Source organism: Lolium rigidum, chromosome 3 (assembly GCF_022539505.1).
Source record: "Lolium rigidum isolate FL_2022 chromosome 3, APGP_CSIRO_Lrig_0.1, whole genome shotgun sequence".
In the NCBI taxonomy this organism is placed as follows: domain Eukaryota; kingdom Viridiplantae; phylum Streptophyta; class Magnoliopsida; order Poales; family Poaceae; genus Lolium; species Lolium rigidum.
The window spans coordinates 15,422,188-15,444,830 of NC_061510.1; the positions used below are offsets into that span (position 1 = coordinate 15,422,188).

At 44.1% G+C, this 22,643-nt stretch overlaps 3 protein-coding genes across 3 annotated transcripts; all 3 read right to left on the bottom strand.

The window, feature by feature from the left end:
* Positions 1 to 487: 487 nt before the first annotated feature.
* Positions 488 to 2,425, bottom strand: LOC124694748 (remorin-like). The gene is made up of 5 exons (XM_047227698.1): positions 2,139 to 2,425; positions 1,563 to 1,595; positions 1,380 to 1,467; positions 1,061 to 1,142; positions 488 to 979 (listed from the first exon to the last, which is right to left on the bottom strand). Exons 1-5 carry the CDS (start codon positions 2,254 to 2,256, stop codon positions 779 to 781), a joined length of 522 nt encoding a protein of 173 aa, XP_047083654.1. The 5' UTR covers positions 2,257 to 2,425; the 3' UTR covers positions 488 to 778.
* A 10,421-nt stretch (positions 2,426 to 12,846) lies between these two features.
* Positions 12,847 to 13,137, bottom strand: LOC124694749 (non-specific lipid-transfer protein 2G-like). The gene has a single exon (XM_047227700.1). It carries the CDS (start codon positions 13,135 to 13,137, stop codon positions 12,847 to 12,849), a length of 291 nt encoding a protein of 96 aa, XP_047083656.1.
* A 1,576-nt stretch (positions 13,138 to 14,713) lies between these two features.
* LOC124694381 (quinone oxidoreductase-like) lies at positions 14,714 to 17,031 on the bottom strand. Its single transcript, XM_047227374.1, has 4 exons — positions 16,851 to 17,031; positions 15,947 to 16,173; positions 15,163 to 15,420; positions 14,714 to 15,025 (listed from the first exon to the last, which is right to left on the bottom strand). Exons 1-4 carry the CDS (start codon positions 17,029 to 17,031, stop codon positions 14,714 to 14,716), a joined length of 978 nt encoding a protein of 325 aa, XP_047083330.1.
* Positions 17,032 to 22,643: the final 5,612 nt, after the last annotated feature.

The window sequence follows — 22,643 nt, forward strand, 5'->3', positions numbered from 1 at the left end:
TGTAATTATCTTTGGAAAAAATCAATCTCTATTTAACTTATTTCTTTTGTTTCTATTTCCTTGTTTGTAGGTGTACGAATGAGTGAGAACCTGCACAGAGATGAAACTCACCAGACTCTATCGTGTCAGTGATCTCAGCTTAGAAGAAACACTGTTAACGTGGCAACGGAATAATTGCCGCTACATATGAATTTTCAGCAAGTATGTATGCATGTACTCCACTTTTGTAATTTTCTTTGCATTCCTAATGAATGTTCATCTCTTGCCATTCACCTCTGAAACATTGCTCTGCCCCTAGTTCTCCTAGCTTCTATATTTTTCTCTCTGTCCAAAAAGGACGTCTTAGATTTGTCTAAATTTAGGTGTATTTATACACTAGAGAGTGTCTATATACATCCAAATTTAGAGAAATCTAAGACATCCTTTTATGGACAGAGGTATTAGAAATCTCTTGTGCTCAGGGATGCTTCCTTTCAACAAAGAAATGGGACAAATGGAACAGTACTTCTCAAATGCATATGAACGAATGGTTCAACGAACAAAACTTAATATATCAATCGATCAGACCTGCACTCCTATGCTTATACACAATTACTTTACAAATTTAACCAAACAACAAACCTTCCAACAAATAAAAACACACACCAATGGCCTTCAAAATACATGTACACACCACTAACAAGTCATGCATCAAATCTGTAAGTCACAGACTAGCGGTAACAGTCCAACATATGTACACTCTGCAGAGAGTGTTGATGCCTTCCTCGAATCACAGCTCTCATGCTTTCAAGAGCCCAAAGAGCTTCGTCGGACCCTCTCCTTTTGCACGGTACTTGGCAGCCATTTCCTCTGCGAAGACTATTTCCTCCCCACGCTTCGCCTCTGCCATCGCTCTCTTCTCCTCGGCCGACTTGTGGAGCGCCGCGAGCTTGTTCTTCAGCTTCTCCTTATACGATGCTTTCTTCTTCTCCAGTTGTTCCTGCCATGATAATTGACTGTTAATAACTGTAAAATTTGCTCCAAACTACAGAGATATGAACTTGTCACCCTGTTTGCCTACCTCCATCTTTTTCAGTCCGGCCTCCAACTCGGCTTCCTTGGCGTGCTCCCATGAAGTGATGAAGGAAAGATTCTTGGCGGCCCTGATATTATTCAACAGAACAAGAAAGGGGAAGAAGTTAGTTGCACATAGTACATGATTTTGGTAAGTGTGAAGACTTCATGTAGCAGATATGGAAGGTACGCATTGAGTGCATCATAAGGTAGCTCCCCATTAAATCTAGCCAAAGGCGATGTGCCATCTCAATCATATTGTACAAATCGTACTGGTGATTCTTGTGACTTTTAAGCAAAACTAGTTAGATGCCCTGATTAATCACCTGTTCTCAGCTCTCGCTTTCTCGCTCTCCTCCCAGGCGTGGATCAGCGTCAGCCTCTTCTCGGACATAATCTTGGTGAGATAAGCATCTGAAGAACGGCAAAATGGAACGGTTGGAAAATTAGGACGAGTCAAAGACTTGTTTGCACGGTAGGTTGAGAGTTTAGCTTCTTTTGATTTTTACCTCTTTCGGATGAACCTTTGTGACCTTCAGCATCTGGTGGAATAAAAAGAGACGAGTCAGGATTTTCTGGAAATTCTTTCAGGTGTTTGAATATGATAGTTTTGAGTGCCTAGTCAGTAACTTCTGTGGCTACTTGGATGTTATTTATCACGGTGATTAGTAAAAAACGGAAACAGCAGAAGAATAAATATTGTGCGCCAGAAAATTGTTTCTTCTAGGAAGAGTATTTTTTACTGATTCAAATTGATTGTTGGAGGAACGGGAAATTGTCTTGAATTTTTTCTGTGTAGAGGAAAAATTGAAGTAGAAGCTGCTCTCTTTATGTCTTGTCTCGGAAGACCATATGAAGCAGTGAGATGAAGCCAAAACATCAAAGTAGATAAATGATCCTTGATCTTCTACCTAGACACTTTTAGTCTATGGTGCACCAACTAAAACTGAAATTGGTTGTTGTTGGGAGGGAATGAACAGAACCAATCAAGAGGCACAGTGGGTCGCTAGCTAGTGGCCATGGAAAAACAGGGGATCAGCTGGGAGCTCATCCTAAACACAAATAAACCACAACCACAAACGTACCCTTGGTAACGGCGACGATGGCCTTGGAGTCATCGGCGACGGGCACGATTGCCTTCTCCTCGGCGATGTCCTTGGTGGCTGCCTCCACCTCCACCTTCTTGGCCTCCCCAGCCGCCATCTGCTCTCTCAACTTCGTTTTGACGAAAGGGGCTCTACAGGTTGCTTAAGCTGGTGACGGAAGATGCAGTAGCTCACAGAGGAAGGTAGACAGAGAGGCAGACGCAACCGCTTGTTATGCTCTCTGCACCTGACCGGTCTGTCGACTATATATGTGGTGAGAGAGAGAGAAAGGTGGAGCGAGGTAGCTAGTGTTGTATGATAATCAAGGTGGCTTAGTTAACTAGCAAAAGAGAGGGCGAGAGAGAGAGACACTACACAATCAAGCGATGGATATCGGCTGTTCCAGGCAGGCGGTGAGCTGGTGTGGGTGCAGCAAGCAATGTTCATCGATCGAGTGCGCTGGAAGAGAAAAATTAAGGTGGAATCAAGCTAGGGGTCCAAACCGGACGTGCTGCTATGCGTTTCGGTGAGCAGTAGAGCATTACTATTTGGCATTTGGTGGCTGGTGCGTGTCGATGGCGTCACGGCAACTCATGGCCGTCCGATCGACCCGGCTCCAGTGGCAACCAACCATCGGACTCGTCCGGGCGGGCATGGGTCCGGCCAAGTTAGCTAGCAAGGACGGCTAACTTAGGTGTTCCAGGTTGCCATATGGCCCGCGCCCACAGCCCCATCGTCCTATTATTTTTCCTCCGAGAAGATCCGGATATGTTACAGGAGTCACTGACAGGAGTTCATGAGAAATACAAATCCCTCTAAACATAACAAAAGTAATATGGAGGTCATTGGACCACCTAATTACCACTATAGCGGTCAGAGCGAGACTTGCCGTTGTCGTTGCTCCCCTATCAGAGTCGGCCTAACATTTTTTATGACGGCTGAGATATTTACGTGCATGTGCCCGTAAGGACAAGCGCCTTAGAGCTAAAGTTGTCGACCTTGAACCCTTGAATCGATCTGAATCTCTTTGCACCAAACCTGCAACACACGTAAACAAGACAAGATTCACCGCTCCATGGAAGCAATGAACACACGATTCTCCGCCTTCTTCAACGCCACTAGCAAAATTGCAGCCGATATGGTGAACGAGGAGACGGAGAAACCTTATTCTTCTTCTTCCACATATCATCGCCATAGCCAGCATAACTTCACGCTGCCAGTTGACCAAAAACTAAATTTAGGGAACCAACTATATCACCACGTGTGTAGGTCCGACTCCCCACCCTTTCCCGCTGCCGGAACGGAGAGGAGGTGGGGACCCTTCAAGATGGGCGTTGCGGCTAGGGTTTTCTCCTTTTTTTGAGGCAGGCGGCTGTTTAACACGAGTAAATCTTGTTGGTCCCACGCCATATTGTAACAATACATAATGTGCATCGTTGGTGAAAGCTTTTTCATCAGGTTGCCTTTTTCCCTGTGAGAATCTTCGACCCATGATTAGTGTAAAGATATTTAGGTGAGATATTTATCCAGGTAGTGCTAGTTGCAACTAAGAGCATCTCCAGCAGACGCGCTATATCGCGGCGCGCTAAAACCAAGAATCCGCGCGCGGTAAACAGATATCGCGCGCTGTGACGTTTTTTCCTCCGCCGGACGCGCCATTTTGCAGCGCGCGTTGGCGCGGTAAAATAGCACCTCCGCCGGACGCGCCATTTTGCAGCGCGCGGACGCGGCGCAAACAAGCAAACACACACAAATATGCATCCAAGAAGATCAAACAATATATAAAAATTCATAAATATATTGTACCATCCAAATACAATACATTGTTCACAACAATACTTCACACCAAATACAACACATACAACAATACAACATGGTTTTGAGACAATACAACACATAATTTTCAAACAAATACAACAAATATGGAACTATTGTTGTCCATTCCAATTCCACCATTCTTCCATGAGATCTTTTTGAAGATCATCATGTGTGTCGTTGCACCGAATGGCATGGTATGAGGCAATGAATTGGGCAATCCTATGTGCGGACCTCGTCACTTGCACGGGAACCCCCATCAAGTCGTAGTGGGTATGATCCACATCTTTTCCGCGATCATCCTCTATAATCATGTTGTGCATGATTACACACGCGGTCATGATATACCAAAGGCATTCTTGATCCCAAAATCTAGCCGGTCCTCTAACTATGGCAAATTGGGCTTGCAAAATCCCAAATGCTCTCTCTACATCTTTCCTAGCCGCCGCTTGTGCATTGTGGAATTGAGTTTGCTTTTTACCTCTTGGTTGAATAATTGGCTTCACAAATGTTTGCCACCTTGGGTATATGCCGTCGGCGAGGAAGTAGCCATAGTTGTACTTGCGGCCATTTGCTTCAAACTCCACCAATGGACCTTCCCGCATTGCAAGTCTTGTCATTAGTGGTGACCGTTGAAGAACATTGATGTCATTGCAAGATCCGGGCATTCCAAAGAAAGCATGCCATATCCAAGTCTCTTGGTCGGCCACCGCTTCAAGTACTATGGTGGCATCCTTCTTGTAGCCTTTGAATTGTCCATGCCATGCCGCTGGACAATTCGATATGTTCTCCTCTTCTTCTTGGTCGAACTCGTCATCCGATGAATCATATGAGGAACTCTACAAACATATGTATCATATTAATTCACTATAAACTATTGTAGCTACTTGACGAGTAGAGGCCGGCCGGCGGAGGTTCATACCTTGCGAGCAAATGGGCGAGCACCATGGGCGCGCCAAGTTGCAAGCAAGCTGCTCGAGGACGACGAGGACGACATGTCGACGCCTGCGTGGAGGAGAACGCGACGGCGGCGCGAAGGGGCGGCGGAGAAGGACCGCCGGCCGCAACTCGTCGGCCGACGGCCGCGCGAGCGACACGAGCCGCGGCGGAGCGTCCGCCGCCGCCGGGAGGAGGTGCGGGCGACGCGGATCTACGACGCGGCGGCGCGCGAAGCGGGGGCGGCGGCGGAGTCGACCGGCGGCGGCTGGATTTCGCGCCGGCGGTAGGTGGGGAAATGAGGGCGCGGGCGCGGGGAGGAAATTTCCAGCCGTTGGCTTTTTCGCGCTTGGACGAGCGATGCCGCGCGCTGTAGCCAACGCGCCGGATATGCCGCTCCGGATTGTGCAAAAGCCGCGCGCCCTAAAAATTTACTGGCGCCGCGCCGTTTACCGCGCCTGCTGGAGCGCCTGATTCTGTCCCGCGCGCGCTATATCGGACGTTTTTATGCCGCGCGGCCTATATAGCGCGTCTGTTGGAGATGCTCTAACCAACTCACTAACAGTATCTGTCACACTTTTCTCCTAGCTAGTACTCTAGTTGGAATTAACAAAAAGATAGATGCTTGGCTAGTGCATCTGCCCGCTGGATCATTAGCTGTTAATCCTCGCTTTCTCTTCCTCCTTTCTTCAAAGCAAATGATTGACGTATCCCTAAACAAATTTGACCGAACAGAATACGATTAAGCACGACACGAATCAAAAGCAATGGCATCATTAACTAATTCTACGTATCGATCGACGTCGATCTCTACGACCTATTAGTTGTGGTGTGCGCAGGCTGTTCCAAACTTCCAACCAGTTTAATTAGGAATCAAGCAATGCAGCTGATCAGCATCGGCTAAACTAGCGTAGCTTTTGTTCGCTGTGCATGCACATCTATGCATGGGTGGCCGGCGACAGCGACGCTCGACGGCGACGACAGCGAATCGGAGCTGTACGTGATCGATGATGGCCCCATAGGCCATAGCTCCGCCGCTTTTATGGTGTGGTGGTGCTAGGCTGCTAGCTACTTAAGCTAGCTGTTGGTTGACAACCACATACGGGGTGGCGCATCATACCTTGCTAAAAGTTTAATTAGGAGACCTGTCTCGGCATGATTAATCTAGACCCTCTGACTGATCGATGTGTGTGCACGATTGGCGTATGACATATGAGCATTTTGTTCCTACTAATCCATCGCTACATGAGCACACGTAGTATTATGAAATGAAAGGCAACCATTCGCATCGTAGTTTCTTTGGTTAGCCATTTCTTGCATATTTGTACATCTTCTTCGTCTTCGTGCCTTTGTTTTTCGATAAAAGGCTTTATTATTACTCAATGTTTAAGTAATACACCCGGCCTCTGCATAGCAAGGATGCACACAGCCGCTGAAAGTTCCAGTTACAAAAAACAAATAAAAAGGGAATCACACTCGTACTATGACTGATACAAGCATAAACTAGACTGTAGGAGGCAAAATCCTTGTACTATGCAGCCACCCATGTTGGGTAATAAAATCTTTCGCCGTTTCCTCCAAGCGTGAAGACACCTCCATAAATAGGTCGCGGTTCTCCAACCGCTGAAGCGACGACCATGAACGGGGCAACGCCGTACATCGGTAGATGACCTGCATAAGAGAAGAATTTTTATTATCAAAAACCTTGCCATTTCTACATAGCCAAAGCGACCATAATACTGCTATCGCTGATAAGAACTTTGTACCTAGCATCTACTCCATTTAGCCAAAGTACATCATGTAACTTCTTCGCTGACCCATCTCGCCCCCTATCTCTGTGTTTCCTCCTACTTACAACGCCATCTCGCCATTACATAGGCCACCGACGACCCAATTAATCAAGGCATCTCTCTATAAGATCAGTTGGCTACTCGCTAGACACCTCTTTGCTCTTTCCCTCCCTTTCACCACCTTCATATCCTCCCCACATCGCTTCTTCTCCCTTCTAGTTTTACATGACTGCTCGCCCTATAAGCTAACACGCAAACAACTGATCATTATATTCTTGTTACATATACATATATCTGGGAAACACTCCTCAAGAGAACGTATATTTAGCTCAAAGGATCTATCTCAGATTCTTTGGAAACCAGGAGATTCACATTTTTGGGCAGGTCTTATGGATACAAAGAAGTATTTTTTTCCATATTGATCTTTCTCTACTAAGGATGGGTCGAAAATTCGTTTCTGGGAGGATAAATGGCTAGGTAATGCCACGCTCCGAGAACAATATCCGGGATTGTACAATATAGTGTGCCACAAAAGCGATACTAGCACTAATATGTTGGAAACTTCCCCACCTAATGTGGCATTCAGAAGAAGTCTCATCAGACCTAGAAAACCTCTTGGCATGAATTGTTACATTGTCTTGAGTTAGTTCAGTTGACGCAGGGGTCGGATGTGTTTCGTTGGAACCTCACTGGGAATAGTTCATTCTCAGTGGCTTCCATGTACAATGCTTTAATTCAATATGTCATTCAAATTGATAATAATTCAAAAATTCGGAAGATGAAGATACCGCTTAAAACAAAAGTGTTTGCATAGTATCTTCGTCGTGGGGTCATTCTTAATAAAGATAATCTTGCCAAACACAATTGGCATGGAAGTAAAAAGTGTGTCTTTTGTCATCATGATGAGACTATTAAGCACTTATTCTTTCAGTGTAAGTTTGCTAGGTTTATATGGTCAGCCGTCCAAATGGGGTCTACCTTATACCCACCACGCAGTGTTACCAATATATTTGGCAACTGGTTCAATGGTGTGGATCTTAGGTTTAAGCGTCTTATTAGGATGGGAGCGATTGCAGTTATTTGGTCGCTGTGGCTATGTAGAAATGACAAGATTTTTAATAATATTTCTTCCTCTTTTATGCAGGTCATATACCGGTGCACAGCTATGCTCCGCTCATGGGTGCCACTGCAGCGGGTGGAGCATTGAGACCTCTTTATGGAGGTGTCTTCATGGTTAGATGATACGGTGAGGGATATTTTTTCCCGACATGGGTGGCAGCGTGATCTACGACTGGATCCACCTAGCTAGTCCCTTTTAGTTTTCGAGAACTTTGGTTTTTTTTTTTGCATTCGGATATTAGTGGTGTTTTGTAATAGATATTTGTGAGGCTGTGTGCATCGTAGCTATGCAGAGACAGGATCTATTGGTTAAAGTAATAAAGTACCCATTATCGAAAAAAATACATCTATAAACCATAAATGTACGTATATTTATGTGGCAAAAGGATTGAATTCCCACTAATTAGTTGGACTACAGTGATGAATCACTTGTTTCACCTGCCTTCAACAACTTTATCAATTTACCTTCTGCACATCTATTTGGTGGTTCTAATCGTGGAAGTAAAACCCGTGTAGCTTGATGTCCCCAGACTCAAACTGTGCATCCAATTCAGGCCAGTAGATGAACGACATCACTCGAGAGTCGAGAAAAACATCACATAGGTGGTTACAATGTTTGTTGTATTGTTAACATACTAGAGGCTGCACAGGCTGCACACGACATGGCTGGTGCATGTGCGAAACACACAATGTAGCCTCTCCAACCGGAACATACTAGAGGTTCATCCTCAAATTTGACTCCATCTCATTAGTTACCACTGCGAGTTTTATTTTCTAAAATAATGGACATGAAATAAAAAAAGGAAGTGAGTCTAGCTCACACTGCTTGAGGGAGTGAATGTGTAAACTCAACACCTGAGTTCAAATTTTCATAGATGCAAATTTAGATTCATATTTATACTTGAGGACCACGCTCTCCTGATACTCATGAAATTTATCCTAAGAACCAGGCTTGGTGTATAACCAAGATTAAAAATCATGTTACTCATGTTGAATGGTTGTATCCATCCTTAGTTATCGTAGAGACTGGAGAAGTGAAATTCTCCCCCAGTATGATGGTTGTGGTCGGGTGTTTTAAAATTATGGCGGAGAACTGTTTTGGTTGTGATGAAGACTATGTTAGACAAGATCCTCCTGTATGGTTTTATGTCGGTTGTTTGGTGACTGGTAGCAGTAGCCTTGACCCTCAGCACATGTGGACTGCATTTTTGCTGGTGCTCCACAAGTACCATGCCACGATTTTCAGGGTGAAAACCCAAGGTCCAGCATTCATTGGTAGTACCTCGCAATGGTCTTGCTGTGAGCATTGTCTTGTGAGCTCGGATATTCTCCAAGGTGACAATAAAAATTCTTCGATCGAGCGATGACAACGGTTTTGCATTGTTTCTTTCTTGCATGTGTTGCTTTTGGAGAATCTTTTTTTTTGGTAGTCTGGGTGTTTTCTTTCGTGGTGGTTAGAGTGCCGCTGTTACGAGTGTTTCAACACCGTGATGGGGTCTTTGTTTTTTGGTTTTTGGTTTTTGTTTTATTTTTTCTTGGACGTGTGCATCATAGATCTATGTGGGCATCTTATTGGTGTAAAAGTTGTGTGTAATTGGTATCTTTGTAATATTAATATATTCTATTTATCAAAAAAATTACATGTTCATATATTGTACTTGTTGTTTCCCAAAGTGAGTGCCAGCAAAATAAACTAAAACTAGGAAAGTTTCATGAAAGGAAGGTTGTGCGATGTGCGTGCGCCATGTGGTTGAATGTGGAGCCACAAAACCGATGAAAGGTTGTCTTTGTGCTCGCCGCTTGTCACAAGGAGAATCAATGTGGGGATGGTGGATAAAAGAGAGAGAGAGAGAGAGATGACCACACGGTAGGGTGAGAGTTCTCAGTTTCTTTTTTTGAGAGAAATGAACTTTCAAAACAAAATATCTAGAGAATAGTTTGATCGTCCAAATTACGAACCATTTTTTCTTTCGATATCAGATCTTCAAAATACATGCAATGTTCATAGGTTTTAGAAAACTCCATTTTGTACTTCCAAAACTACAAGGTTTGTATTGTGGTTTTGTTGTACGTGTAGTCGTGTTTCAGTGTTGTTGTACTTCGTACTTTGTATTTTAAAATTTATAGTGTACTTTTACTTTTGTACTTCAGTGAACTTTGACGTATGTCGATACGTCACCTGGAATTAGAAGTACGATGTTGTGTATTCTGGAGTACAATCGTGTTGCGATTGGAAGTATGCCCGCAGTGAACTTGAAAGTACGTCGGTGTCAGACTTGGATGCACGTCGCTCTATAACTTGAAAGCACATTGGTGTTGAACTTGAAAGTATGTCGCTCTATATTCTAAAAGTATGTTGGCGTATAACTTGAACGTACATTGGTGACTTGGTGTTGAACTTGTATTCTCAAAGTGAGTTGGTGTATAACTTGAAAGTGCGTTGGTGTTGAAATTGAAAGTACCTCCTATGTACTATGAAATCACATTGATGTTGAACTTCAAAGTATGTCGCTCTGTATTATGAAAGCACATCGGTGTTGAACTTGAAAATACGTCGCTCTATATTATTAAAGTACCTCGGTGTATAACTTGAAAGTATGTTGGTGTTAAACTTGAAAGTATGTCGGCATTACACTTGAAAGTACGCCGCTCTGTATTCTGACAATACGTCGGTGTTGAACTTGAAAGTAAGCCAATGTTGAACTTAAAAGTACGTTGGTGTTGAACTTGAAAGTATGTTGGTGTTAAATTTGAAAGTACATCGGTGCTACACTTAAAACTTGTAAGTACCTCTATTTTGAAAACCACACCGTGTAGATGTTGAAGTATACAACTATGCGTTTTGAAAGTGAAGCACACCCGTGATACCCAATGAAATACATCGCGGCGCGGAAGTACACTTGTGTGGGGAAAGCTCCCAGTGGCAGGGGCGGGCCCACTTCAATTCAAGGGTATTCAGTTGAATACCTAAATATTTGAAAAATATACCAATATATCAATGTTCTAAGGAATGTATAGAATGCAAAACTGTCGTACTATGTTAAGAATGTTAATCTAGGTCAAATGGTTTGGAAGGGACTGTTTTGTTCAAATCCTGTGCACGCATTTTAATCTTTATTTTTGAAATAATTTTTTTGCATGTATTTTTGTTATAGATAGATAATATAGTGTTTGGTCTACACTTACATTTTCATGTTCACTCCAATTATTAGAAATTTGTAAGGAATTTACATATTCAAGGCACTTTTTTTGTAGATTCATATGTTTCTCAAGCAAGTATCACTCATTATGGGGCTTTTTCAAGAAAATATGAGATGTGTGGGATTCAATATTTCCCTCGTTTGTACTCAAATATGATATATATGTGTGTGATCGTTAGTTTCGTATTCAAAATATTTTATAATCTTGAATACCCATACTCAAAAGTCTAGGCCCGCCCCTGCCCAGTGGGAACATGCTACACCAATACCCAAATGTCAACTCTTTATTATCTTTTAAAACATCGTTTTTTACCCGCGTTGGCTGATAAGCGAATCAAGCCCATATTGTTTCTAGACGGACATCCAAATCCAGCAACAGCAACTGCTTGCTTACCTGCTTGGCCCAATAGAATGCTTGGCCCAATATATAAGAACAGAGGCGCTTGAAATCATAAACCAATAGGCTAAAAGGCCATACTTACGCAGCCCAGGCACCTGAGTGACTGAGTCCTAGACGAGACGAGGCAGTAACTTATACTACTCGATGGATTCGCATATTCGTGTTTCTTTTTTGGTCCGTATGTATTTCGGTTTTGGGATGATGTGAATCCATCGAGTAAGACTTTTTTAAAGTTATTTTTTTTAAAAAAATAATTAAACTTTTAAAAAAATCGTTAACAAGGACAATACAAGATTAACACAGTTAGATGCATCATGAAATATTTTTTTATGTGATAACTATATGATTTTGTAGTTATTGATAATTTTTGCTAAAATTTTGATCAAACACCCCTTAGCTTGATTTTACTTAAAAGAATCAAGCCTTGCTTACTGGAACGGAGGTGGTATTTTTTTTTATTGAACTGAATTTTGGTACCTAGTGCAATCAGGTGTGTTTGGTTACTTTTGATTTTTAGACTTTCACCTAAGCCAAAAAAAATGTTAGGTAGTTCCAAGGGATAATGCAAAAACAACTCAAAAATAGATACATTCAAATTTAGATAAATTTTAGATATTTAAAATAGACAGAGGTAGTACCAAGGTTTAAAATAGCGTGCTAAATGAAATAGCGTCGGCCTCCTTCAAACGCTATGGCCGCTATATCGTGCTAATTGCGTGCTATATTTCAAATAGCGTATTGAAAAAATATTAAATATAGTCTAAAAATATAAGATTTTGCTAAAAAGGTTAGATATTTAGTCCAAAAATAACCGAATCATGCATACATAACCACATGCAACAAATAGATCTGCAATTTTTTAGAAGGCTAACATCAGTATTCCATAAGGCAACAACATATTATAAATTCTTTATTAAGAATCATCGGCATTAACGATATTAAGTTCTAATCTACAAGAGGAATCAACATATTGCAGTTCATTACCACCGAAAAGTGAAAGCAACTTAGTTTGAAAAAATAGCGCGCTAACGCTATGAAGTTTTAGCACGATATATCATGTTATTTCACAAATAGCGCCATAGCGAGAAAAATTACAAAAATTTAGCGTAGACCCTCCAAATATGCTATTGCGTGGTATTAGCGAAGAAATAGCGCGCTATTTTAAACCTTGGGTAGTACTAAACGCTTTTGTTTGGCTTTAAGCTGGCCAAAAAAAAGCAGAAAATAAACCAAAACAAACCGACTACTAGACAAAGATTCAACACAAATTAGAGCAGGCAGAGGCGAGCTGCTCAACGGCATAGCAAATCATCATTTTATTCCAATAATACGAGCATATAGCACGCAACACCACATGCGAGTACGCGCTCACTCACTCAGCTAGGCTTGCTAATCTCGTCACAGACAGACGGATATAGCAAGAGTATGTGGGTGCTAGGCTCAGGCGCCTAGCAGGTTGGGACGGCGATGTGGCAGGACTCGAGAGTCTTGCGGGCGTTGGGGCTCTTGATGTAGCGGCCGTAGGCGGGGTCCTTGGCGTACTGGCAGAAGCACCCCTGCTGCGCCTTCAGGTTCGCGCAGCACACGGTGGTCGGCGGCTTCCCGCCGGTGATCGCCGACACGCACACCGCCAGCTGCGACGCGTCGCACGCCGCGCGCGCCCCGCTCGGCGCCGCCGCAAGCACCACCAGCGCCAGCATCAGAGCCGCCAGCACCGCCTCCTTCCTCAGCACCGCCATGGCCGTCCTTGGTCTCACTCACTCTCAAGTCTCAAGTTGTGGCGATGATGGAGTAGGAGTACTGTGCTGTGCTGTGATGGTGGTGAGGAGCTTACTGGGGTATTTATAGCCGGCCGTGCTCCGAGCTCGCCCTCCTCCATGCGGCGACACGTACATGCGGCCGCCGATGCAGGTGGTGGGTGATTAATGCAGGGGCCGTCGACGGCGGACTGTACGAGGTCCTGCCCAGAGTACTGCTCATTAACGCTGAGTGTTCTTTTTCTTTGTTACTCCTTAATGAGTAATAACTCAGCAGAGTTAATGTCATGTGTAAAGTTGCACTATCTCGTCGATCGCTAAGATTATGGTCAGCAAAGCTTGGATCGATCACCGCTCACCGCGTGGTCGATGGATGGAGTACGTGCTGCATTGAAATGGGATAGGTGGAGGTCAGCCGGGTAGGTCGCCGGTGTTTGCTGCCGGCTGGCTCGCTGGACGGTAGCCAGAACTGGACAATGGCATTGAAGCGAATGATCCAAATTCACCTGCTCCGCTCGTCTATTGCATCGCCCTGATGTTTTCTGTCTGTTGTTTCGACATGGACCTGAGGCGACCATGTCTGGCGCTGGCGCGCGGTGACTGAAGATAGCTGGCGTCGTGTGCACATCGCGAGCTCGGAGCGTGGCCGCCGTATAGCAGATACTCACTCAGTGTGGAACTCAGGACGGTAGTCCCATGCTTCAGACCTGGACTTACTTGATGCCATTCTCAGAATAAATTGACAGCCATCTTCGGAGCTTGGGATCGAAATCTAAAAAAAAAAGACCTTTAATTTGCGAAGGTCTGGGCTCTCTCTCCGCACGATACGCTAAAAGATATATAAGAATCCGATGAACTGCTATAAAGTGTACTGAGCGGGAGTTATTTAGTTTCCTCTTCTTCTCTACCCAACAAAGAAAGAGACAAGTACAATAACACAACGATTTTACCGGCAACGGTACCTTCCAGTGCCACATCTACCATTAACTCCCTGCTTTGAGATTGGTGAGCCTTTTGGAATTTATCTAATAAAACTAATAAGTGAAACATAAGTGAAACTTTTATGAAACTAAAGTGATACATGAAATATGTTGTCAAACATTCTGATAAAAAGTGAAAGTGATGTCGTCACTGTTGACGTCACTTTGGTTTGTTTCACAATAATATTCGTGTTTCAATTATGTTTCCGATTTGTTTCATAATTTTGTGAAAGAGTTGGTCAGCACATGGTTGATGCCACTACTGACATCACTCCGGTATGTGCAGTTGCTGTTAAAAAGAGCTTTTCGACAAGTACAATATATCACATGAGGCAGCCTCTCACCTCGCAACCAACCAATAACAAACCACATGACATATAGATAGATGATCATACACAAAGGTACTTACTCCACACTGATGTGGGCAGCAGGACCACAATTGTACTACTACTGCCACACGCTCATCCTTACTGAATTCAACATATAAACAGATCACACCGAGAGGCTTGCACACACAGATATCATCCCCTGTTTATTCATACGCTATGACACGGAAACTAAAAAAAAAGGATATTTGTTTAGTTGTCCGGGATGAGCAATATAGACCCTGAGGTCTTCCTGGTCTCGAGGTCGGCATGGGCGCGGGCCGCCTCGGACAACGGGTACGTGTGGTTCACGCGGATGCGCAGCACCCCGCTGGCCAGGTTGGCAAACACCTCACCTGCTGACTGGAGCAGCTCATCGCGGGTGCCCGTGTAGGTCAACATGCTGGCCGTTGTTAGGAACAACGACTTGGGAGACAGGTCGCCAATCAAAATTGGATCAGGTGAACCTGAGGACTCCCCAAACGACACCAAGTAACCATGGAAAGCCAAGGATTCCAAAGAAACCTACATACATAAACATATTTGGTGTCACTACTATTAAAATGTTATGCAATTAGCACTTCTTTGCAAAGTATCATTGGGAGTGTACTACAAGTTTGCAATTGAATCAAACATTCAAGGACCTACCACACCAGCCTTACCTTGTATGTATCCTTTCCAACAGAATCATATACCACATGTACACCTTTTCCATCAGTGATCTCCTTGACTCTCGCCACGACATCTTCCTTGGTGGAAATGATCACATGGTGACACCCATCTTGAGCCGCATGCACAGCTTTCTCTTCGTTAGAAACGGTTCCGATGACCGTGGCCCCAAGGGCGTTCGCCCACTGACAAAGGAGCGAACCAACTCCACCAGCAGCGGCATGGAGCAGAATAGTGTGTCCAGGCCCAACCTGCATGGTAATCGTTAATCAATATGTAGTCAAGTTCCCTGCCATGGCAATGAGGTAAATCTTGAAGTAATGTTAAGCCCTGAGCATATATTTAATATACACAAAGAAATAACATGGCATTGTTGAATGTAATTGATTAGTGTCTTCCATCAAATCAGTCTTTTGTTGAACTGGCTAGAGCATGCATTTCACATGGTATCGGAGGTACAAGATTTTGGGTTCAAATCCTAGCCACCGCGGTATTTAAAATAAATATTTGCAGCCTCCCCAATAAAATATCTAACGATACACGTCTAAGCTCCATGCGAGACCCAAAAGGATAGAAGTACATTTTTGAAGCTATATGCTACCAGCAAGAAAATTGAAATACTATCATACTAGATTGCATATGATAACAAATAGATGCATGCGTATATAGCATGCTCCCATGAGATATATGCTGAGACCGAACGGAGTGGTTATTTGAATGAAGCAACTTACAAACGGGTGGTGAGAAACGCGAGGAAACAAGAAGGCTGGATTATACCTTAAATACACGGCGGATCAAAACATGGACAGTCATCCCCTTGAGCAAGATAGCAGCCACAGTGTTATGATTGATTGAAGACGGGACAGGGACGGCGACACTGGCCGGTATGATCTGTTCTTCAGCGTAGGAACCCATAGGCATGCCGGCGTACGCGATAACGTCCCCGACTTTCATGCCAGTGAGGCCAGGCCCTACGGCGGTCACCACGCCAACAGCTTCCATACCTGGATCACAGATCATGAAGCTTAGAGCATCTCCACTCATGCCCCCCGGTAGCCCCCCGGGGCCTCTTTTTTTCATCCGGGCGGACGAAACTGGCCTAGTCACGCCCCCAGCTTCTCGTTTTCATCCGGATTTGGCCTAAATCCGTCCGGACTCCCAAGGCCATCCTTGGTTTCCCGGGGTGTTGCCGGGGACTCCGGATGGAGCAAATTCCGCGATCTGGCCTGCGTGTCAGTGAAGATTCCATGCTCTAGCCCGCGCAAATTCCCCGGGACGGCTGGAACTTCGGCGCTCCCAGGCCAAATTTTCCTCCAATCCGGACGAAAATTTCGCCGGATTTGAGCGTGGGGAGCGCCAACGAGTGGGGATGCTCTTAGACCGTAGAACTGAAACATCAGTACAAGCAACACTCCAATTGTCTGTAGTATATGTCTGGCATGATAAATTGATAATACGACGGACATCAGTTTTGGAGCAATAAACTGAACTGAAATATTTTGGACCTATGATCAGTAGTACTCTGTACGTAGTGTTTGCTAGCATTTACTTACGAGACTCAAGCTAGGTACCGGGCAAGTGTTTCTTCAATTTTACAGGCGTTACTCTCGGAAGCACCATCAGTTCAGTACTTCAGTTGAACAATGTAATTTGTATTTAAGTCTGCATTGCTCTGCTGTACCGGGTGTGAAGGGGAGGGGCGCGGAGTAGACCCCCTTGCGGAAGTAGACGTCGATGAAGTTGACGCCGACGGCGGTGTTCTTCACCCGGATCTCCCCGTCTTTGGGCTCCCCCACCTCCACCTCCTCCCATCGCATCGCTTCTGGGCCGCCCACCTCGTGGACCCTGATGGCCTTCACCATATCCGCCGGAGTGTCGAGGGTGGAGGAGCGGAGGCGGCGGGGAGCAGGAGGAGGTCACGAGTTGAGGTTGAGGGTGGAGAGGAGAGGAGCGGCAGGAGGGTATAAGGAGGGAGGTCGAGTGTGATGATGAGAGCATGGACGTCATCGATTACGAGTTCTCACGACGCCGACCTCCCCGTCTACCATCCTCGTAAATGTAAATTTGATACGCATTGGCAGCTACATCACATTACAAAAAATCGGTCAACGGACGACTTTGTTGCAAACTTCAACCATTCACAGAGTCGCGACTCATATGTCACTCTCAGTTGCAGCAAATGCACTGCCCGACTTCAACTCCAGAAGCGATCTGCGTCATCTGAAAGTTCTAAAATACTGCATTCCAAACGGCCGGTGTGTCGCTCTCATGAGGGCGATCCCTCCTTCTCGGGAGTGCACGCGACTGGGTGATCTGGTCCCTGTTCAATTTGGCAACTCACTGCTTCGCGAGTTGGGACGATGCATCAAAGCACTTGAAAAAAAACAATCATTAAGGATTTTGAGATGATATCGCCATAGTATCGGCTTGATCTTTCTGTCCGTTGCTTCTAGTCTAAGGGCATCTCTAATGGGCCGATGCATTTCAGACACCTAAATTGACTGCATGCATCCGTTTGCGTCGGCCCGTAGCCACGAAAATATTCACGCGTCATTTTGGGTCGGGTGTCTCCAGCGGCCCAACGTATCATAGCTGCAGGCTATTTTTCTGAAATATCAAAAAACAGGAGAAAAAATCAAATTGCATAAACATATGGCCATCATATTGGCTCAAACTGAGATCTCAAATAAGTTCATCATATTGTGGACAAGATACGGCACAAAATGTAGTCCAAAAGATGCCTAAACATGCCCAGAATAGCAAATATAGTCCAAAAGGAGGCCATGGTGCTTGACAATGGCACCGCAGATCAGGTGTCTCGTGTGCAGATTTCAGCACAATTCTTCAGCATGCTGACCAAGTCGACCAGCATGATCGTTGCGTGCTCTGCCCGGATCTTGGCAGCGGCGCCACGTATTTTGGCCTCGGCGTCTGCCCTTTTTGGCCGCGACGTCCATCCTTTGGACCTCAATAACCTCTTTGGTGAGATTGAGGTAGATAACAGATGCGGCCTCTTTTTCCAGACGCTTCTTAAGCGGCTTGAGACTCGGTCATGGTCTTCTCCAAGGTCCGTCTCAACGCAAGGGTTGATGCCTCCCGGACAAGATCGGCCTTGGTAGCCTTTTGGCCCCGCGGACGAGGTGGAAGGAATTTCTGCCCAGGATCATCGTCTTCGCCGTCGACGACCAACGCGGCTGTCCCATTCTTGACAGCTTCATGGTAGGCCGCATAGTCAACCTTCCACTTCGCCGCCTCCTTCAGCTTGTCCCAACAATTCACCATATAGAAGCTCTTCTTATGTGTTGCATTGAACTTCTGCAAGTCCATTTGTACCTAATTGCTAAAAGTTAGGTTTATGATGCTGCAATAGATGGGTCGAATCACAATGCCCGTTACTTACTAGTACCATCACGCCCGTGCCACTCTCTGGGTGGGCAAGAACATGATCGATGGCGGCGCAGAACTTGGAGGTCTCTTATTTGATGTAGTTCTATTTTTTCTGATGGACTCTTTTGTGCGTTCGTTGCGCATCTCATAGGGCTTGTGACGCTTTCTCTCATCGTACTCTTGGACCACCTTGGCCCAGTAGACCTTGCTCTTTTGCTAGCCACCATTATTGCAGTCATGGCAGTTCGCGAGTCACTCATCAGACAAACATTTGTCCTCGTCGTCGTTGAAGCCGCTGGTCCTGTGGCTCCCCTTCCTCTTGCGAGCATCATCCTTTGTTAGGACAGGCATGTTGGCGCCTCCTCATCGACATCGACATAGACGGTTGTTGCCTAGTCCTGGCGCTGCAGCTGTTGCTGCGGCGAATTTTGGGACATGTGGGCGGTACGGCTGCGGTGGTATCATTGTTGATTTTCTCGAAAGTGATAGGAATATTATATTTCACATTATGGAATCAACAATAATACCATGTATTATCATTGTTGATTTTTTTGAATCCACAATCACCGTAATAATATCTTGCATCTGCAATAACTTCTTTATATTCCTTAATTCTGGTTGAAATTTTACTTTACCAATTAGGATAAAACAATAAATATCATTAGAGTACATATGACGTTTTTGTACATGGTGATATTATATCTTTTTTATAGGATTAAATCCATATCGTGAGCTAGCATGTAGATTTTGTGTGTTGTGTTACATTAGTGAATGGTTACAAATAACCTTAAAGATCGTCGATATTAGCTCAGTGGCCTAAGATCTTGGGACGTCGTTTTCTAAAAATATTTGTTGTTACTAAAGGTTTAGAACGTAATATGCATACTATCCCACGATGTTTTCTATACCACCGAGCTATCCTGCTCGTCGGCCTTCTCGCATAGCTCTTGAAGCTTAGCCTGGCATCGCGAGCACCCGGCGGGGATTTGTTTTTTCGACTGGTATTTCAGGTATGTTGCCGGAAACCGGTTTCTCTGGTTAATCAACCGAGAAAATATTATAGTAGAAATTAATCTATAGTTAGATAATTTTCTTAATTTTTTATAGACTCTTGAAGCTTAGCCTAGCGTCGCGAGCATCCGACGGGGATTTGTTTTTTCGACTGGTATTTCCGGTATCTTGCCGGAAACCAGTTTTTCTGGATAATCAACCGAGAAAATATTATAGTAGAAATTTATCTATATTCAGATAATTTGCTCAATTTTTTTTTAGGAATGTCTGATTAATCTTTAAATTTCTTCGACAAATTTTGGGAAATATTTTCAAAATTTCCGAAAACCTGAAATACCGTTGCATGCAATTATTTTCTCCACAGATCGAAAAACCCTAGCAGCTGCCCCGTCGGCCATGAGACTATCGAGTAAAAATATTGGTGGGGGAATTTACATGCATGTACTTAATTTGGCAACATTTTCTTTCTTTTTAATGAATTTTGGACAAATTTCTGAATTGGTTTGACAATTTTAACGATATTTTGGCAAGTAAAAACGGAAATACTATTTCATAGTCTTTTTTTCACTGAGAACAAAGCGTTTGCAGCCAGCCACTGGCGTGAAGGTGATCTATCAACAGAATGCCATGAACTATTGCTCTCTAATTCATAATACATGGCTCATTGATATTTGAAACGTTGTGTATTTTCTATGCTATCGTAGTGTACATACATTGGCCAATCTCCAATTAAACATAAACTGCCTCGTTTGAAAGTGAATTCGCATGGCCTAGTGGATATGAATTCTATCAGTATTAGTGCAGATTTTTGAACAACCGTGGTGGGACCATCTTCCTTTAAATCTCAACAATTAGATAGGAATTCAACAATCTGAATCTGAATACCTGGGACTTTAGGTGGTTTACATGCGAGCCCATCTCATGTGAGAACATGTTTGTTTAAAGAGTTCCTAGACTACACGCCATGATACCTGGATGCGGTCATGTATCTGATTAAGGGATATGAGCGTGTCAAGATGTTAACAATGACTTCTCATGTACACGATCCATGTTACGTAACTTACATAACTTTTAATTCTCGTTAAATCATAGCCGTAAATTATAAATCTAACAGTTAAAATAATTTTAATGATGTGGATTATCGTGGTGTCTCTATTTTAGACCTCCGTATTGTGCTTTTAGTATATAGACCTCTCTGCAAAACTTTGCAAAAATCCTAGCAAACAGACTCCAAGGCCATATCCCAAATCTCGTCCATGGCGGCCAAACATGATTTGTAAAGGGACGCTCGATCTCTGAAAACTTCTCTTATGCGGTGGACCTGCTAAACTGTTGTCATAAAAGGAAAGCGTCTACCACGGTAATAAAACTTGACATTAGAAAAGCTTTTGATTATGTATCTTGGGAAGCGCTACATAACCTGCTAACGATAAGAGAGGCTTTCCCTCGATCTCTATTCTGTTATTGGATACAAAACATTCTTAACACCGGAAAAACCTCAATTCTTCTTATTGGCGTACCTGGCCCATGGATACAGTGCAAAAAGGGACTAAGACAGCTCTGATATATCCTTCAACAACTAACTCACTTTGCATTTACGAAAGGAGATTTGCATCATCCAATTATACATGACTTGCCCCCGGCCACGATTCAGTACGTAGACGACACAATCATCTTAGCCAAAGCTTTGGTACACTCCGCAAAAAACTAAAAGAACTTCTAGATGACTTTGCTCTCGCAACTGGACTATAGATCAATTTCAATAAGACAGCGTTCATTCCTATGAATGTTAACGAACACGAAACGCTTCTTATAGCTTCTCACCTGGGCACATAGATTCACCCCTTCCCCCAAACTTATCTCGGACTGCCACTATCTCCAACCAAACTACCACAATTAGTGTTTCAACCTCTCATCGACAGAATTGACGAAATCCGAGCCGGATGGTGTGCAACTTTTTTTATCAAAAGGAGGTCGGCTTATTTTACTATCAGCTGTCATGGATAGCATGCCAACCCAATTCATGTCATCGCTCCTAATCCCCATCCTGATTCTAGAAAAAAAATGATAGAAGGCGAAGGGCGTTCTTCTGGGCAGGGGAGGAAATATGCTCTGGTGCACAATGTCTAGTTGCTTGGAAAAAAATATTGCACACCAGAAAAGCTGGTGGTCTTGGGGTTAAGAACTTGCAAGTGCAAAATATTTGTCTGCTTTTGAAATTTAGTTACAAAACTCTGTAAAACGTCAATACCCCATGGAGACATTGGATAACTGGCCAATCACCACTACCTATAACCCAAGGGATACACATCTCATTTCTAGCAAAAACAATATTCAAAAATCTAGACACCCTGCGAGCAATTACACAATGATCTGTCCGTAGCGGCAAAAACACATTTTTCTGGTTAGATAGATGGCTGCTCCCAGAACCTCTAACAAAAACACACCTCGCCATTTTCTCACACCACCTCCTACCAAATGCACTAGTCAGTGATATTATCCAAGGAGGGATTCAGCATGACTTGCGGAATAGATTAACCGATGCGGCAGCAGCCGAGGCTTGCCTCTCTTCTGTCGCTTCCATTCGACTCACACAGGACATGGATCAGAGAACTATGATAGATGGCAAGAAATTTACGACCAAGAATGCATACCTGGCCTTACAAGACAGTCAATATGAAGACACCACATCCTATATTTGGTACTCACGAGTTCCAGGACTCAAGATCTTCGGCTGGCTTATACACCTAGACAAGCTAAACACTTGCAAGAATCTACACCATAAGGGAATCATCGACTCACATTTCTGCCCTGGATGCCCTCAGCAGATAGAAGACACAATGCACATATCAAAAAGCCTAACCTCCGGGGTAGACAGGGGGACCCCCTTTCCCCGCTTCTTTTCGTTCTTGGCATTGACCCCTTCTCGCAAATTTTGGAACATGCGACGACATTGGGGCTCCTCCACAAGCTCCGGGGTAGAGGGTCCATTCTTAGGACTTCACTTTATGCGGACGACGCGGCGGTGTTCATCGCCCCCTTCAAGGAGGATATCAAAAACTTTGCGGACATCCTT

Excerpts from the sequence above, each read along its gene's own strand:
- LOC124694748 (XM_047227698.1), bottom strand. The coding sequence starts at position 2,256 with ATGGCGGCTGGGGAGGCCAAGAAGGTGGAGGTGGAGGCAGCCACCAAG. Across the intron at positions 1,596-2,138 it reads CATCGTCGCCGTTACCAAGG|ATGCTGAAGGTCACAAAGGT; the intron begins GTACGTTTGTGG and ends TTATTCCACCAG. Across the intron at positions 980-1,060 it reads CCGGACTGAAAAAGATGGAG|GAACAACTGGAGAAGAAGAA; the intron begins GTAGGCAAACAG and ends TTATCATGGCAG.
- LOC124694749 (XM_047227700.1), bottom strand. The coding sequence starts at position 13,137 with ATGGCGGTGCTGAGGAAGGAGGCGGTGCTGGCGGCTCTGATGCTGGCG.
- LOC124694381 (XM_047227374.1), bottom strand. The coding sequence starts at position 17,031 with ATGGTGAAGGCCATCAGGGTCCACGAGGTGGGCGGCCCAGAAGCGATG. Across the intron at positions 15,421-15,946 it reads TGATCCGCCGTGTATTTAAG|GTTGGGCCTGGACACACTAT; the intron begins GTATAATCCAGC and ends ATTACCATGCAG. Across the intron at positions 15,026-15,162 it reads TTGGAAAGGATACATACAAG|GTTTCTTTGGAATCCTTGGC; the intron begins GTAAGGCTGGTG and ends TTATGTATGTAG.